The sequence below is a fragment of the Carassius carassius genome, chromosome 37, assembly GCF_963082965.1.
Source record: "Carassius carassius chromosome 37, fCarCar2.1, whole genome shotgun sequence".
Classification (NCBI taxonomy): domain Eukaryota; kingdom Metazoa; phylum Chordata; class Actinopteri; order Cypriniformes; family Cyprinidae; genus Carassius; species Carassius carassius.
In genome coordinates this window covers 4,982,878-5,000,786 of record NC_081791.1, presented here as the reverse complement: position 1 = coordinate 5,000,786, position 17,909 = coordinate 4,982,878, and the positions used below count along the sequence as shown (strand labels likewise).

Genomic DNA, 17,909 nt, shown 5'->3' with positions numbered 1-17,909 from the left:
TCCAGCAAGCCCCACGGTACCTTGGCGTACGCCTGGATAGATCTCTAACATTCAAACAACACCTAGAAGAAGTGACGGCCAAAGTGTCATCAAGGGTCGCAATAATTCGACGTCTCGCTGGTACTAGCTGGGGTGCAACTGCCAAGGTGCTTCGAATATCAACAGTAGCTCTCGTCTTCTCCGCAGCTGAATACTGTGCCCCAGCCTGGTGCAGAAGCCCACACGCCAGGAAAGTCGACATTGCCATAAACACACGCCCTTCGGACTATAACTGGCTGCCTGAAATCTACCCCTGTCTACCATCTGCCAACATTAGCGGGAATTGCCCCGGCCGGCCTCCGACGAGAGGCTGCTACCCTCGCTCTTGCAAGGAAAGCCCAAAGATACAACTGGCATATCCTGCACAATACCACCACAACAGCACTGCCTCCTCATAGACTGAAGTCCCGCCACCCGTACAACAAGGCGGCACAAGACCTGCTCAGGTCCATCCCTGAGTACCTGTCTACAGAGGCATGGCTCGCGGCAGCCTGGAAGCAGGAGTGGGAGTCAGCAGGGCCCTCACGAATCCACCGTTCAATCTATGACCCTGGAGGCGCTCTTGAAGGAGAGGATCTGCCACGCCGGCAATGGACTCTAAATGGACTGCTAAACCGCCTGCGAACCGGGTTTGGACGTTACAAAGCATCGATGAGGAAGTGGGGCCTGGAGGACAGAGCAGTGTGTGAGTGTGGGGAGCCAGAGCAGACCGCTGAGCACATAATCACCACCTGTCCACTGTATAAACCACCGTCGGAGGCCGGCCTCTTCGACGTGGGACCTGAGATGAGAACGTGGCTGAGTTCTACTGAGCTGGACATTTGATGACGACACACGAAAGAAGAAGAAGTGCTGAGGCATGTTTTTCATGGGTAATAATTTTTTGTTAGTTATTGTTATTATTATTTGAGTTATTTGTTATTCTTTTAATTGAACTGACTGTACACCACTGTGGTCAACTTAGTAGTTTTATTAGGGGCTTTATAAATAAAGTTGAATTAAGTTGTGGTGGTAATTCTATAGCTACTGTGAAGATATAACAACTATATAAACAAAATACTGTACCCAATACTGACTAAGTTTTCTAAAACTATAAGGTAGGCTATATTGCACTACAATACACTACAGTTTAAAACTAAAGCATACTACAGTGTTTATTACAGTTTGCTGTAGCATTCATTAACAGTATAATACACTACAAAAACACTAGTATTTACTATAAACAACTATAGTATTTTTTGACTAAATTTACTGGTATTGCTATCCTTACACACACACACACACACACACACACACACACACACACACACACATTTGGGTGTCATCGACAGAGTTTTAACAGCGTGTGTAGATCAGTGTAAAGTTTGCGTGTGTGTCCTGGAGAGTGTGATTATGGATCGTGTTTTCCAGACGCAGCGCATGCGCAGTAGCGGCACAGTCAGACTTCGCTCGACGACTGTCACAGCTTTTAAAACACCGGCTGCTTCATCATCTCCAGCTTACACCTTCATCATCATCATCATCACCTTCTTCATCTCCAGAGTGTCATCATGAGTGGAGATCATGCACACAAACAGCACCAGGTACCATGTCTAGCATGCTCTCTATACTGAACCATTCTCGCAGGACATATCTGCAAATGTCTGCAATAAAAATGCTCCGTGATTGCAGTAAACTTGACAAACTAAAAGTTAAGATTGCACGTAACGTTAAAAGGACAATATTGCAATAAGCTTTATGCGCTCGTATCTTCTGATTGTATGCGTTTGTGACATTGACATGTCTTTAAATGCTGTATAAATGTGTGTTTCAGATGCAGTCCGGGTCTGAGGACTACAGTAAGTGTTTTTAACAGAAGAGAAGAGCTGAAGCGCTCGTGACAGTTAAATACAGTGAGATGAAGCAGTCCCGTCCGTCTATTGTTCAGAAACAGCGCTGTGAAATCACTTTTAACACCTGAAATACCGCACACCGACGGCACATTCGTGTAGAGAAGTATCTCGGTTAGCGGATAACGACCGTCATCGTGTCGCTTTCGAAGGATAACGGGCTGAAAGCGAGGAGACGATGCGTGAGGACTCAGTCTCTGCGCCATTTTCTTTTTCTCTCAACATAAGCAGCATTTCTAGAGATGATAACGATCATATACAGCACCGGTACCACTGTGTTCCCACCGAAATAACACAGCTGCTAATGTAAAATCGTAATATGACAGAAGCTTTGGCTATATTTCTGTGAGCAACACAACTGTGGTAACTCACTCACTATGGGGTTAACATAAAACATTAACATACAAGTCCTGTTATGTAGTATAACTGGCATATTTCCTGGTATTCACCATGGTAGTACTATGGTTTGGGTTATATGGTAATCATTCAGTATATAGGTGGACACAAAACGACAGGTTAAGAAATGCAGTCTTGTAGTTAAGACCGCAAACGGCAGTCAGTCTTGATTTACAGTCCCAGTTGAAACTCATGTATGCTGATATTACTCTCTAAACACTCCTTCAAACTGCCTGAAATACGTGTAAGTTATATTTGTGGTGACTGTACACCCTGCCCACTCTAAACCGGGGAATAAAAGCACTGTTTTGTTTAGTTGATCTATTTGTCACTTTGAGTTCTGATCTAGGACTGATGTTAAACAATGATTATACATGAAATTACATTATTTGAGCTATTTCTAGTGATTATTTGGAAAGGATGCTTCTTTTAAACCCTCTTTTGCTCTTCGGTCAAAAATGTTGAGGTTTTTTTAGATTGTTTTACTCCATGAATGGTATAAAATTGATAAAACCCTTTCTAACACTTTCTATGTGAGTACACAGTCTATGGAGTACACACACACACACATACAAAAATAAAATAAAATAATAATTACTAAATAATGGACATGATTTGAAAAGGTTAAATGGTTCTGAATGATTTTTTTAAAATGTTCATGTTCATTAAATGGATTAAAACTACTGCATAAATATAATTTGGTATCATAATATCCCCGAACATTCAAAGAACTAAATACAAAATATTGTTAACAGTTAAGGGACCAATTCTCCCTATTAACTATAACTATAGCTTATTAGCAAGCCTATTATTAACATATTGGTTGTTTAGTAGTACTTATAAAGCACATATTCTGCATGAAATAACTCTACACAATATCTACTTAACAGCAACTGTTACTTATAAGCAACACATTTGGAGTTTATTGAGACAAAAGTCATAGTTAATGGTTTGTTAATAGCAAGAATTGGACTTAATAGCAAGAATAATGCAGTCATTGGACTGGCTTCACGCTCTAGTGCACTGTCAAAGCATCACGCTTTGCATGTTTCATAGTGGTCTAACATTTTTCAGGTGATCTTAAATGATACAGTAGCACAAAAGCAAGTTGCACATGAAGAATTGAATGAGAACAGCACATTGTGTTTGTACATGACCAGATCATTGATGTGCTGTTTTACTGCAGTAAGTATAGTTTAGTGATGCATGAAGTATAGTGAAGTATAGTGATGCATGCACTAAGTAATAATGTGTTTTTTTTGCCAATCAGTGTGTAAATGAATTAAATATAAATTAAAAGTGTCCAAAATCTTGATAAGTGTAATGGGTGCACTTACTCAAGATATACTATCATAATGTATGATTACCATATTTATATACTATGGTGTTTACGTGGAGCAACAGGGTACCAAAGTACCTTTCTGGTACTTTATTGCTAGTTAAGAATTGCAACACAATCCTATAATAACCACGTAATATACTGGTAATTGCTATAATGATGTAGCATCATGTAGTGTGAAATGGTTTCATTTACCGTATGCCAGTTACATGATACTGTATCATGTTATTGCATATCACTGACATTTGAGGGGTGTTAAGAGTGTACAATGGTGCTAATTGCTTTTACTAATGTTATGTTAAAGGTTCACCCAAGAAATGAAAATTTGCTGAAAATATATTTACCCCTAGGCCATCCAAAATGTAGCATTGCATCACTTGCTCACCAATGGATGCACTGCAGTGAATGGGTGCCGTCAGTCCAAACAGCTGATAAAAACAAGTAATCCACTCCACTCCAGTCCATCAGTTAATATCTTGAGAAGCGTCTTGTTTGTAAAGAAAAGTCTGTTGTCCACCCACACACTTGTTTTGAACTGTTTTCAATCTGTGCATATTTCTCTCCTGATTCACACAAGATAATTCTTTCACTGGAAAAAGCAATTATATTTTACCTTGAAACCACAGTTTGAAGTTGAAAACATTTTAATGATGAAGATTCTCATTCAAACACACAGCTTTTCTTACTCGTGGATTATTGTGATGTTTTTATCAGATGTTTGGACTCTCATTCTGACGGCACCCATTCACTGCAGAGGATGAGCAAATGATGCAATGCTACATTTGAAGAAACAGACTTGTCTACATCTCGGATGGCCTGAGGGTCAGTCAGTTTTCTGCACATTTTCAATTTTAGGCAAACTATTCCTTTAATTTAAATGAATTATTATGAGTTTCATTGAGATTTATGGCATCTCTGAATCTAAACCTGTCTGGTTTTCTCTCTGGTCTTTATGACACTTTATGGTTTTTGGCTCAGATTCACACAAACACAAGGACAAACATAAACACAGAGAACACAGCCACAAAGACCTCAAGAGAGACGAAGAGCGAGGAAACTTGAAGAACGGGAACAGGTGATTCTTTTTATTACTTCTGTTATTTTGACCATTTGTTTCAAGGTTTGTAAGCTTCATTACTCCTGATGCGTTGACCTTTGCTTCAGCGTATTGATCTGTTGTAAGAGTTTGCAGTCCTGCCCATTTCAATGGCACTAGTCATCATCAGACATTCATTTATCTAGTGTCCTAAAGGAGAAACTCATCTGGTTTTCATTTGTTTTACAGTGAACACAGAAGCTCTTCTGAGAAGAAGCATCGAGAGAAAGAGCGGCTTAAGCACAAAGAAAAGCAAAAAGAAGAAAAGGTTGATTTATTTATTTGTGCCGTACCAGACAGCCACAAAACATAATGAATGAAATAATGTGTCTGTTTGAGCATGCTTATAAATCTTCTTTTGGGTGTGTATTTGTATTCTTGTGAAGTTTCGTAGCTCTGATGGCAAATATCGAGATCAAGAGAACGGCTTCGTAAGGTAAGACGAGCGATGCTCCTCTTTTATGAGTCACAGTCTTTTGATTTGCACATTGGAAAATATAAATAGTCTGTTATTTTATATATGTACCAAGATAAACATTTCAGGTTTTTTACTTTGTAATGTAAAATGGCACGTTCCACTGCTTATGTGTTGTTTCAGCTCTCTGTCAGTTAAAGTGGAAGAGGACAACGGCTATCATCAGCCCATCAAACATGAGAAACCTCTCAAGAGAGAGCGGGAGGAAGACGAGTATGTGCAATACAGATCAGTTCCCATCATCCTCAGCATATGCACACATTTGCTAAACCCATAATATTTCTCTTTGTCAAGCAGCTATGAACACAAACCCAAAAAGGTCAAAGTGGACCATGAGAAGAAAGTGAAAAGACGAAAACAGGAGGACAGTGATTATGAGGAGAGGGAGGTATGCATCGCTCTTTCTCCTGAACTATCTGCTCCTTCACTTTGGCGTTGGATTGTTACTCATGTCAGATCTGACCTGCTCAGGAAAAGAAACCAAAGAAGAGGACCAAAGAGGTGAAGAAAGACTCCACTGGAGGGAAGAAGAAAGCCAAAAACGAGCCGCAGGAAAAGTGGAAATGGTGAGACATAATAGAGACAAACTTGTACTTTTACAATTTTTTTAATGTTTCTCCGTACTATCTGCAGTGTTTGTGTCCTGCTCTGTTTCTCAGGTGGGAAGAGGAGAAATACACAGATGGCTCCAAATGGAGGTTTCTGGAGCACAAAGGGCCCGTGTTTCCCCCGCCGTATGAACCACTGCCAGACCGTATCAGGTTTTATTATGATGGTGAGGAGGGTTGACCTTTGACCCCCCCCCCCCCCAACCTGTCCGCTATCATATTCTGCTCAAAAACACTAAAATCATTACAGATTGACCAATAATTTCATTTTATAATTTAATTTTTTTACAACCAATACAATTAGTACTTTAAGATGCTTTGCCTGTAAAAAGTGCTGTTTCCTGTTTTGTATTTTTTTTGGGGGGGGGGGGGGGGTGATTTTCTCAGGATGCCTTTATACCATAGTGAAAAAAATATATACTAATATATATTTGAAATACATTTATTTCATGCTAAGTATACTAAAAATACATTTACATATTTCTGTATTTAATAAAAATACCCTTTAGTGTACTTTTGGCTAAATTGGAACAACTAATTTTGTGCTTTAAGCACTTTAATTGTGTGGAAGTAGTGCAGACGTCCAGCTAAAGATATACTGAAGTATATTTGATTGTGATAAAGTGGAGCTATTGCAAGTATACTTCATGTACACTTTAAATATCTTGCATTTAAAGACCAATATTATTCAAAGATTGTACAATCCTTCTTAATATTGACATTAAAACACATTTTAGGTTTAATATTAAGAAATGTGCATTGTGCACAAGTGATATTCCAAATAAAGTATAATTATAATTTTTATTAAGTCTTGACATGTCAGTAAATATGTTAATGTATTTGAACTATACGTATGTATTTAAAATATATTACTTTTTACTAGGTTCAGTTTACATAGTATGCTTTTTAAAAGAGATAACTTATTAATTAGAAAAGGTGAAAATAAATGTCACAAATTGTAAATTTTTAAAAAATAAAAATAGTATCAGCAAGTACAATGAGTATACATACGCTGGTCATATAATTAGAGTATCATCAAAAAGTTGATTTATATCACTAATTGCATTCAAAAAGTGTATATTATATACATTCATTACACACAGACTGATATTTACATTTATCTGACGCTTTTATCCAAAGCGACTTACAATTGCTATATATGTCAGAGGTCGCACGCCTCTGGAGCAACTAGGGGTTAAGTGTCTTGCTCAGGGACACATTGGTGTCTCACAGTGGATTCGAACCCGGGTCTCACACCAAAGGCATGTGTCTTATCCACTGCGCCAACACCACCCCACAAGACAGAAGAGGGCTCGTCCGGGATATATTTCAAATGTTTATTTATTTTAATTTTTATGATTATAACTGACAACTAAGAAAAATCCCAAATTCAGTATCTCAGAAAATTAGATTATTACTTAAGACCACTACAAAGAAAGGACTTTTAGAAATCTTGGCCAACTGAAAAAGTATGAGCATGTACAGCACTCAATACTTAGTTGGGGCTCCTTTTGCCTGAATTACTGCAGCAATGCGGCGTGGCATGGAGTTGATCAGTCTGTGACACTGCTCAGGTGTTATGAGAGCCCAGGTTGCTCTGGTAGTGACCTTCAGCTCTTCTGCATTGTTGGGTCTGGCATATCACATCTTCCTCTTCACAATACCCCATAGATTTTCTATGGAGTTAAGGTCAGGCGAGTTTGCTGACCAATTAAGAACAGGGATACCATGGTCCTTAAACCAGGTACTGGAAGCTTTGGCACTGTGTGCAGGTGCCAAGTCCTGTTGGAAATGGAAATCTGCATCTCCATAAAGTTGGTCAGCAGCAGGAAGCATGAAGTGCTCTAAAACTTCCTGGTATACGGCTGCGATGACCTTGGACCTCAGAAAACACAGTGGACCAACACCAGCAGATGACATGGCACCCCAAACCATCACTGACTGTGGAAACGTTACACTGGACCTCAAGTAACATGGATTGTGTGCCTCTCCTCTCTTCCTCCAGACTCTGGGACCCTGATTTCCAAAGGAAAAGCTAAATTTACTTTCATTAGAGAACATAACTGTGGTCCACTCAGCAGCAGTCCAGTCCTTTTTGAAGCGAGACGCTTCTGATGCTGTCTGTTGTTCAAGAGTGGCTTGACACCAGGAGTGCGACAGCTGAAACCCATGTCTTGCACACGTCTGTGCGTAGTGGTTCTTGAAGCACTGACTCCAGCTGCAGTCCACTCTTTGTGAATCTCCCCCACATTTTTGAATGGGTTTTGTTTCACAATCCTCTCCAGGGTGCGGTTATCACTATTGCTTGTACACTTTTTTCTACCACATCTTTTCCTTCCCTTCGCCTCTCTATTAATGTGCTTGGACACAGAGCTCTGTGAACAGCCAGCCTCTTTTGCAATGACCTTTTGTTTCTTCCCCTCCTTGTGCAAGGTGTCAATGGTCATCTTTCAGACCACTGTTAAGTCAGCAGTCTTCCCCATGATTGTGTGGCCTACAGAACTAGACTGAGAGATCATTTAAAGGCTTTGCAGGTGTTTTGAGTTGATTAGCTGATTAGAGTGTGGCACCAGGTGTCTTCAATATTGAACCTTTTCACAATATACTAATTTTCTGAGATACTGAATTTGGGATTTTCCTTCGTTGTCAGTTATAATCATAAAACTTAAAATAAATAAACATTTGAAATATATCAGTCTGTGTGTAATGAATGAACATAATATACAAGTTTCACTTTTTGAGTGGGATTTGTGAAATAAATCAACTTTTTATGATATTCTAATTATATGACCAGCGTATGTATATTGCGGTGTATGATGAGGATATCTTCAGATATTGGTCATGTGGTCCACAGGAAAGGCCATGAAGCTGAGCCCTGGTGCAGAGGAAGTGGCCACGTTTTATGCAAAAATGCTTGACCATGAATACACAACTAAAGACATATTTAGAAAGAACTTCTTTAAAGATTGGAGGAAGGTAACACACTTTCCAATACATTACTGTCAGTATACTGTTCACAAATGCCAGTTTTACAGGAATAGTTTTATCAGCAGCTGGAAATGTGTAAATATTTGAAATTGTTCTGATGGAAATATTGTATCACAAATGTTTCTTGTAAGGAAATGACATCAGAGGAGAAGTCAAAGATCACAGAGCTGAAGAAATGTGACTTCACTGAGATGCACGAGTACTTTAAAGCACAATCCGAGGCCAGAAAACAGACGTCGAAAGCGGAGAAACAGGTTAGTTTGTCACTGTCTGCAAACACACACATGCAGAAAACATTTAGACTATTATTCAGTCAATTTTCTACAGAAAATCAAAGAAGAGAACGAGCGCATTCTGCAGGAGTACGGATACTGTGTCATGGACAACCACAGGGAGCGGATCGGGAACTTTCGGATCGAGCCGCCGGGTCTGTTCCGCGGCCGTGGGGATCATCCTAAGATGGGCAAACTGAAACGCCGCATCCGCCCCGAGGACATCATCATCAACTGCAGCAAGTCAGTCCCTGAGCATTCATTATTATTACTGGTTTATATTACTGGTCTCTGTCTCTGTCTGTCTGTCTGTCTGTCTGTCTGAAACTTAAAATTACAAACCTGATTCCAAAAAAGTTGGGACACTGTACAAATTGTGAATAAAAACAGAATGCAATTATGTGGAAGTTTCAAATTTCAATATTTTATTCAGAATACAACATAGATGACATATCAAATGTTTAAACTGAGAAATGTATAATTTTAAGGGAAAAATAAGATGATTTTAAAATTCATAGCATCAACACGTCAAAAAAGTTGGGACAAGGCCGTGTTTACCACTGTGTGGCATCCCCTCTTCTTTTTATAACAGTCTGCAGAGCTCTGAGGACTGAGGAGACAAGTTGCTCAAGTTTAGGAATAGGAATGTTGTCCCATTCTTGTCTAATACAGGCTTCTAGTTGCTCAACTGTCTTAGGTCTTCTTTGTCACATCTTCCTCTTTATGATGCACCAAATGTTTTCTATGGGTGAAAGATCTGGACTGCAGGCTGGCCATTTCAGTACCCGGATCCTTCTTCTATGCAGCCATGATGTTGTAATTGATGCAGTATGTGGTCTGGTATTGTCATGTTGGAAAATGCAAGGTCTTCCCTGAAAGACACGACGTCTTGGATATACCTTTCAGCATTGATGGTGCATTTCCAGATGTGTAAGCTGCCCATGCCACACGCACTCATGCAACCCCATACCTTCAGAGATGCAGGCTTCTGAACTGAGCGCTGATAACAACTTGGGTTTTCCTTGTTCTCTTTAGTCCGGATGACATGGCGTCCCAGTTTTCCAAAAAGAACTTCAAATTTTGATTCGTCTGACCACAGAACAGTTTTCCACTTTGTCACAGTCCATTTTAAATGAGCCTTGGCTCAGAGAAAATGCCTGCGCTTCTGGATCATGTTTAGATATGGCACGGTGGATTGTGTTCACGACAATGTTTTCTGGAAGTATTCCTGAGCCCATGTTGTGATTTCCATTACAGTAGCATTTCTGTATGTGATGCAGTGCCGTCTAAGAGCCCGAAGATCACAGGCATCCAGTATGGTTTTCGGGCCTTGACCCTTACGCACAGAGATTGTTCCAGATTCTCTGAATCTTTGGATGATATTATGCACTGTAGATGATGATAACTTCAAACCCTTTTCAGGTTTTCTCTGAGAAACTCCTTTCTGATATTGCTCCACTATTTTTCGCCGCAGCATTGGGGGAATTGGTGATCCTCTGCCCATCTTGACTTCTGAGAGACACTGACACTCTGAGAGGATCTTTTTATACACAATCATGTTGCCAATTGACCTAATCAGTTGCAGACTGGTCTTCCAGCTGTCCCTTATAAGTACATTTAACTTTTCCGGCCTCTTATTGCTTTCTGTGCCGACTTTTTTGGAAAATTGTAGCTCTCATGAAATCCAAAATGAGCCAATATTTGGCATGACATTTCAAAATGTCTCACTTTCAACAATTGATATGTTATCTTTATTCTATTGTGAATATAAAATATAAGTGTATGAGATTTGTAAATTATTCCATTCTTTTTTTACTCACAATTTGTACAGTGTCCCAACTTTTTTGGAATCGGGTTTGTATATTTTTACAGATTTTTGAAACATTTTCTTAGACGCATGAAATTACGGTAGAATTATAAAGATATACAAACATTACCAAACAGTTTGTAAATATTGCTGAATTGTCTCATCATGTTTAGCAGTTTGCATCTTACCTCAGCTCGCATTCAAATGCCGTCTGTGGATAGTACATAGCATGATAGTCAACACATCAAAATAAGTGTACTTTCAAGCTCGACAAAGTACAGATAATTTAAAATGCTTTTTAATGTACAAGTTTTAATTTGACATTATTATAACACACACTTCTTAACGCACACTTGTTAATAAACATAATAATGAAAATGAACTCTTTTTAAGTTTTTTAAGGCATTTTATGACATTAATATTGTAGAATCTGCAAGTAAAGATTTGAAGTACACTACAAGTGCACATACAATGCAATTAAGCACACTTCTTTCTCACAAGTGTTAGTTTAGTGGTTAATAATCTTGACCTGAGGCAGCCCATATATTTAGCAGGCTATTGTTGTTGTTGTTGCTCACCACTTATAGAGGAGCTGTTTATCCTGAGAGCGTGTCAGAGGACCGCTTCCTGTGAGTGTTGTGGCCGGCCTGATCCTGTTTTGTTTGGCAGATGTGTCATGCTCAAACTCTGATGATATCTTTCATACAGATCTTCAACAGAAGGAATGTCAGTTTTCCACATTAGATTTCACTATCAGGTTAAAACAAATAATTTTATCAACAAGCAGAAAAACTGTTAGGTGTATTTGGAATATGATGATCCTCCGTCGTATGTTGTCCTCAGAGATTCGGTCCACCCTAAAGCGCCTCCAGGCAGCAGGTGGAAGGAAGTTCGTCATGATAATAAAGTCACGTGGCTAGTGTCTTGGACGGAGAACATTCAGGGCTCCATCAAATACATCATGCTCAACCCCAGCTCCAGAATCAAGGTCAGCCAACACTAGGCCCAATCCCATCATTAGAGCTTTACCATTCTATAGTAATGCGCTGCTTACTGACACACACACACACACACACACACACACACACACAAACACATTTGTTTCTGTAAATTGTGGGGACTATCCATAGACTTCTATTACTTTTATCCTAGTAGTCGATTAATTGATTAATGGTCCAATGCAAACTTTGAATGGCAGTTATATTGACAAACTGGCATATGAAATGCAAACAATGGACTTCTGACTTGAGATTTTTGCGTGTGTCTCAGGGAGAGAAGGACTGGCAGAAGTACGAGACGGCGCGGCGGCTGAAGAAGAGTGTGGAGCGCATCCGAGCGCAGTACCGCGAGGACTGGAGGAGTAAAGAGATGAGGATCAGACAGAGAGCCGTCGCTCTGTACTTCATTGACAAGGTCTCTTCATCACACAGGCCACTTTAGATCATCTGTTAAGACTTGTTCACACCGGGACGAATATTGCGTGATTATCGGCGATGTTTAACGCCTCGTGACTTAACAAAGGATGCCTATGCACACTTGATACCTAACGACGAAGAGGAAGTAAGTAGACCAAGAAGATGCATCAAGGCAAGATGAATGAAGAGCTCAGTGGTGTCTGAACACAGAGTGCTTTATGACAAACACAACAGCGACTACAACAATCTCGATAAGAGGAAGTTGTTATGGAGAGGAATTGCAGATCAAATAGGATTTGATGTGTAGCGGGGTATTTCTGTCTTTCACTATGTGTCGTCTAATGTCTGGGAGTGAATTTGCATGGTCACTCGGCTCATCATCACCGAAAATTGCTTGGGTATGAACACAAAAGACCTGTCAAAAACGTAGGTGATAAGCACAGGCGATCATCTCGGTGTGTACGAGGCTTCACATTCACTACATTTGCTTTCTGGGAGCAAATATTAGCTGTTTATAAAGCACATATTAATACCTAAACTTAACAACTACTTTATAAACAAGGGGTTTATTGAGGGAAAACTCTTAATAGTGAATATGTGTTCCTAATCTAAAGTGTGACCTAGTAACATATATCAGTGATCCTCGACTTGATGTGCTTCAGGGCCCAGATTTTAATTAGACCACAAAAAATTTTTTTTTTGCAAAACTATTGGTAAACAAAAGTTTAATCACGTTATATATTAATGTGCTGCTTTATCACACACAGTCGGAGATCGCAGATTGCGATCACATAAACTCATCACCGCTTCCTCGTGATTTTTTGTAATAAAATAAACGATTCTAGGTCGCTTCATTATATTCCCAAACTATGAGGTGGCAAAATCACTGGAATGTTAGCACTAGCATTAGCATTTTTACCCTTTCAGTCAAATTTTGCTCTGCAAAGAGCAATACTGATTTTAACTTGTGTATAACGTGGCAAATGACCATTGTATAAGCAGGATAATCAACGGCATGCCGTGCATTCAAGGATTTTAAATGCACGACGTGGTTTCAGACGAGTGTTCATCAGGACAGCCTGAGTTGACCCTTTACTGCACTAAAAGCTGTTGATGTGTGTTTGTGTTTGCGTGTAGCTGGCTCTGAGGGCCGGCAATGAGAAGGACGAGGGAGAGACGGCAGATACGGTGGGCTGCTGCTCTCTGCGCGTGGAGCACATCAGACTGCACCCTCAGATGGACGGACAGGGCTACGTGGTGGAGCTGGACTTCCCAGGAAAAGACTCCATCCGTTACTACAACAAAGTCCCCGTGGAGAAAAGAGTGAGACAATCTGCATATGAGCAGCATATTGGTGATATTTAAAGGAATAGTTCACCCAAAAAATGAAAATTGTGTCATTAATGGCTCACTCTCATGTCGTTCCAAACCCGTAAGTCTTCGTTCATCTTCAGAACACAAATGAAGACATTTTTGATGAAATCCGAGAGCTTTCTGATCTTCCATAGACACCAAGGATCCTAACACGATCGAGGCATTTAATGACAGAATTTTCATTTTTGAGCGATTGCAGATTTAAGATGTTCTTTAATATTTATTACTAATGAATATATATTGGTTTTGTTGTGTTAGGTATTTAAAAACCTTCAGTTGTTCCTTGAAAACAAGCAGGGGAAAGATGATCTGTTTGACCGACTCAATGTAAGACCTGAACCTTTATACTACATTTCACCATAAACATCCGCCTTGCATCTTGTTTAAACAATCCTGTTATAAAAAAAAAAAAGTAAAAGTTTGCATACAGTCAGGTCTGGAAGTATTCAGACACTGACTAATTTTTTGTGCTTTTGCCTTTATACACCACTACAGTGGATTTGCGGTATGCTTGGTATGCTTTTGTGGCTCATTTAGTATGATGTAGTAGAATACAGAGCTCATACTAGGTGGGAAAAAGCCTTCAGTTTTATTCAGACACATATTAAGCAAAATGACGTGATTTTGTGCAGATGCTGATATTTACATGGACACTAAGTAAAGTGAAACTCTGACAGCTGGTAATGTAATAAGTGAGATTAGTATAACAGACTACTTATCTCAATTACAAAATATGTAATGCAATGCAATACGAGGACTGAGAGATGATCATATTTGATACTTATATTTGAACATGATTCTTTAAAAAGCAAGTATGTATAAACAAGTAAACCTAAGCTGCTTCATTCCAGTAAATTTCAATCTTTTAAGAATAACTTTTGTATTATGAGTAATATTTCATTTATAAAAAATCAGTATATATTTCACAACAAAAAGACACGTGAACCACATTTACAACTATACTAAAAAGGCTTTTCTTGCTAAAAATTGATAAACTATCAGTCAGACGACAGAAGGCATGATTATACGCTGAAGGCTTTTAGCAAAGTTTTGATCATTTAGTGGCTTTAGAATTTGCATAGCAAATATAATACCTTTCATGTGATGTGCACTGTCTGCTCTGTTCTTTAGACATCAATTCTGAATAAACATCTCCAGGATTTGATGGATGGGTTGACAGCGAAAGTGTTTCGCACTTATAATGCGTCCATTACCCTCCAGCAGCAGCTCAAAGAACTGACCAGCTGTGAGTCTGTCTCTCCTCGGCTCCATGTCTGTGTACTTGATGAATTATTTGCTGATACCCATTTTATTTCAAAATTCTTTAAATGACCTAAAACCCCCTTCATCCTAAATATTACAGCTGATGATAACATCCCTGAGAAGATCCTCTCTTATAACAGAGCGAATCGCGCTGTGGCCGTTCTCTGCAACCACCAGAGGGCGCCACCAAAAACCTTTGAGAAATCCATGCACAACTTACAGACCAAGGTACGAGTGACGAGTGAGTAATTTGAATTCTGGCCTTTTTGCAGTCATCAATAAACAGAAAAATTGCGTATCGGTATTGTAGATAGACGAGAAAAAGAAACAGCTCTCTGCTGCCAAGAAGGAACTTAAAGCAGCCAAAGCCGATGCCAAGACGCTTCGCAATGAGAAGAGTAAAAAGTAAGCAGTCTTTTATTTAAACCTTTTGTTTTCATTTTCGGAAAAACTGGAAACTGATCCAATATGTATTAACGCAGGTAGTAAAAAGGAGATATAAAGAGATTGTTATATAATAGCCATTCGTGTTTTCTCTAATAAATGTGTGTGTTTTTGTTGCGTTGAGGACGGTGGAGACGAAGAAGAAGGCAGTGCAGAGGATATCTGAGCAGCTGATGAAGCTGGAGGTTCAGGCCACAGATCGTGAAGAGAATAAACAGATTGCATTAGGCACATCTAAACTCAACTACCTGGACCCGCGAATCTCAGTCGCCTGGTAAGAGATATCTGTGTTTTCACATTGACTTTGGCAAGCTGGACTTCATTCTAGTGGTCTAACCTTTACTGTAGAATTAGTGCAAAAGTACTAGTGTGGAAAGAGTTTTAAGGTTGCATATGTCCCTTCAAAGTAAAGAGGGGAAAAACATGCAGGCGGGAACAATAGACTCTGGCGGTTTTCCTCTTGTATGTAATGTCCGTGGGTGGGAGTAGTGGCGGTTTAGGCCCAGAGAAGGGTCTGTGCCTGAACCAGACTCCTGCCTCTGTGTGTACTGTCATCAGCCCACCTCTCGGCTTATTTTTGGAAAAACTCCATCCTATGACACAATGGCCCCTTCATTAAGTTTTTAAATGCGAGGACTTTTTGTTTTGGAAAAGCATGGAAGAATATCCCTTTGACCTTTACCCATGCTAAGTGTGTGTTTGTGAAAGAGACTTTCTCCAGCCTTGACATCTTGTTTATTACTTTCTTCCCTTCACAGGTGCAAAAAATGGGGAGTTCCCATTGAGAAGATCTACAACAAAACACAGCGAGAAAAGTTTGCCTGGGCTATTGACATGACAGATGAAGACTTTGAGTTTTAAAACTTTTATTGTTATTATTTTGATGAATTGTTTATCAAGAAGATTTAGCACAAGATTATGTAAAAAATACAGAGCAAGTCAGTAGTTTCTCTCAAAATGAGGGTCTACATGAGTTCAGTGGTTATTTGTTCAATCCATACTGCATTTTTTTTTAAAACAGAAGAGGGCCTGATACTGAGCCTTGCTGAACACCATGTGTCTATTCAAGAAAGGCTGTAGTTGTTTCATGTCATTACTATCCTTTGGTTTTAACCTTCAGATTTATTGATGAATTTTGTATTTTCATAGAAACAAATAATGAAATACTGCAACGCCTGATATCCTTTATGAAAGGATGTAAATAAAAAATGTAAAATGAGAAATTCTGTATAAAACTGAGTTAAAAAAGAAAAAAAATGTTTTTAGCTGACATATAAATCAGAGGCACCAATGTCATGACAATGCATTGCAACAAAATGTGAATGTAGTCTTTTTAATTGTTTTAAAGTCTCTATTAGGGATGAACCTTTCATTTTTAACGTGTGCAAAGAAATTTGTTTTACCAAAAGTATATGATTTTAAATATAGCCATTATTACTGTTAGTATTAGTCTGTTTTTATTTTTATTTTTTTATTATGAAATTACATTTTTGAGAATTTGCTGTGGTATACCAGTTTCTCACGAAAGGAAATTATTTATGTTGCACGGCACTAGTTACCAGTGTATATGAAAACTTGTATATGCCAGTTGGTCACTGTTTAAACTATGAATCTATAAATGAAGAAGTCCATCGTGTGCACTGTCAATAGAAAAATATGTTTCTGACCACTGTGATGTAAATCTATTAGATAATGTACAATTTAATTTGAAGTCTTGTACGGTTCTGCTTACAGTTTTTAAAAGCATATAAATGAAAAGCAGCTAATATAACATTTTATCCATCTTTCACCCAAGTTTATAGCACTTTTTTGTGTCTAAACATACTTTAAAAAGAAAAAAATTAACTTAAAGATATTTTTATACCAATTGAGGAAAGGTCCCTTTCTGTAAGACAGCTTTTTTTGTATATTTTAAATGGCTATAAATTAAACTGAAGTCATATGGTACCTGGTTAGAGCTCAGACATTGTTGTAAATGTTATATGCAAGATTAATAACACAATTAAACACTCCGTCATTCTTCTGTAATTTATTGGGCAGTATAACAATGTGAACTTCAATGTTGATTTTGCTTTGCATCAGTGTAGGACAGGTTACATAGTCCTTTTGTGAAGGTTATGTGTTCAGTGTAATTATTGACAGTTTAACTGTACATTAACTCTTAGTGTAAGCCAAATTTAGTTTAAGGTGGATTTTTAAGTCCGTTGATTTATATAGACATTGTTTACAGTAATTTAATGACAGAGAAATGTATATGTAATTTAAATGACACTGGGTCTTAAACGCGGGAAACTGAAGGGAATGAAAACAGAATGCTTGGTACTTGTATGAAACAATATTTGGTTAAAAAAAAAGAAAGAAAGAAAAGGCTACCCTATGTATCAAAAGGACAGATTTACACATTCCTGAAGAAATATGGAAAAACTTCATCTGAAGAGGGTTTTCCTTATTTAAGCATTTGTTTATTAACATTATATGCCTAGAATAAAGGTTTTAAGGTCATA

General features: G+C 38.6%; 1 protein-coding gene across 3 annotated transcripts; it reads left to right on the top strand.

The window, feature by feature from the left end:
* Positions 1-1,448: 1,448 nt before the first annotated feature.
* On the top strand, positions 1,449-17,909 carry top1b (DNA topoisomerase Ib). Of its 3 annotated transcripts, XM_059527196.1 has the most exons (21): positions 1,451-1,622; positions 1,853-1,877; positions 4,642-4,738; positions 4,949-5,027; positions 5,146-5,195; positions 5,358-5,447; positions 5,532-5,622; positions 5,706-5,800; positions 5,894-6,009; positions 8,697-8,818; positions 8,962-9,084; positions 9,158-9,345; positions 11,753-11,897; positions 12,179-12,322; positions 13,462-13,647; positions 13,957-14,025; positions 14,830-14,944; positions 15,062-15,189; positions 15,272-15,366; positions 15,530-15,679; positions 16,164-17,909. In XM_059527196.1, exons 1-21 carry the CDS (start codon positions 1,590-1,592, stop codon positions 16,264-16,266), a joined length of 2,244 nt encoding a protein of 747 aa, XP_059383179.1. In that variant the 5' UTR covers positions 1,451-1,589; the 3' UTR covers positions 16,267-17,909. The 3 variants fall into 3 exon arrangements, 2 of the variants coding, with proteins under 2 accessions (XP_059383179.1, XP_059383180.1); XR_009425864.1 differs by lacking the exon at positions 16,164-17,909 and having other exon boundaries at positions 1,449-1,622; positions 14,830-14,970; positions 15,530-15,573; XM_059527197.1 differs by lacking the exons at positions 1,451-1,622; positions 1,853-1,877 and adding an exon at positions 4,378-4,485.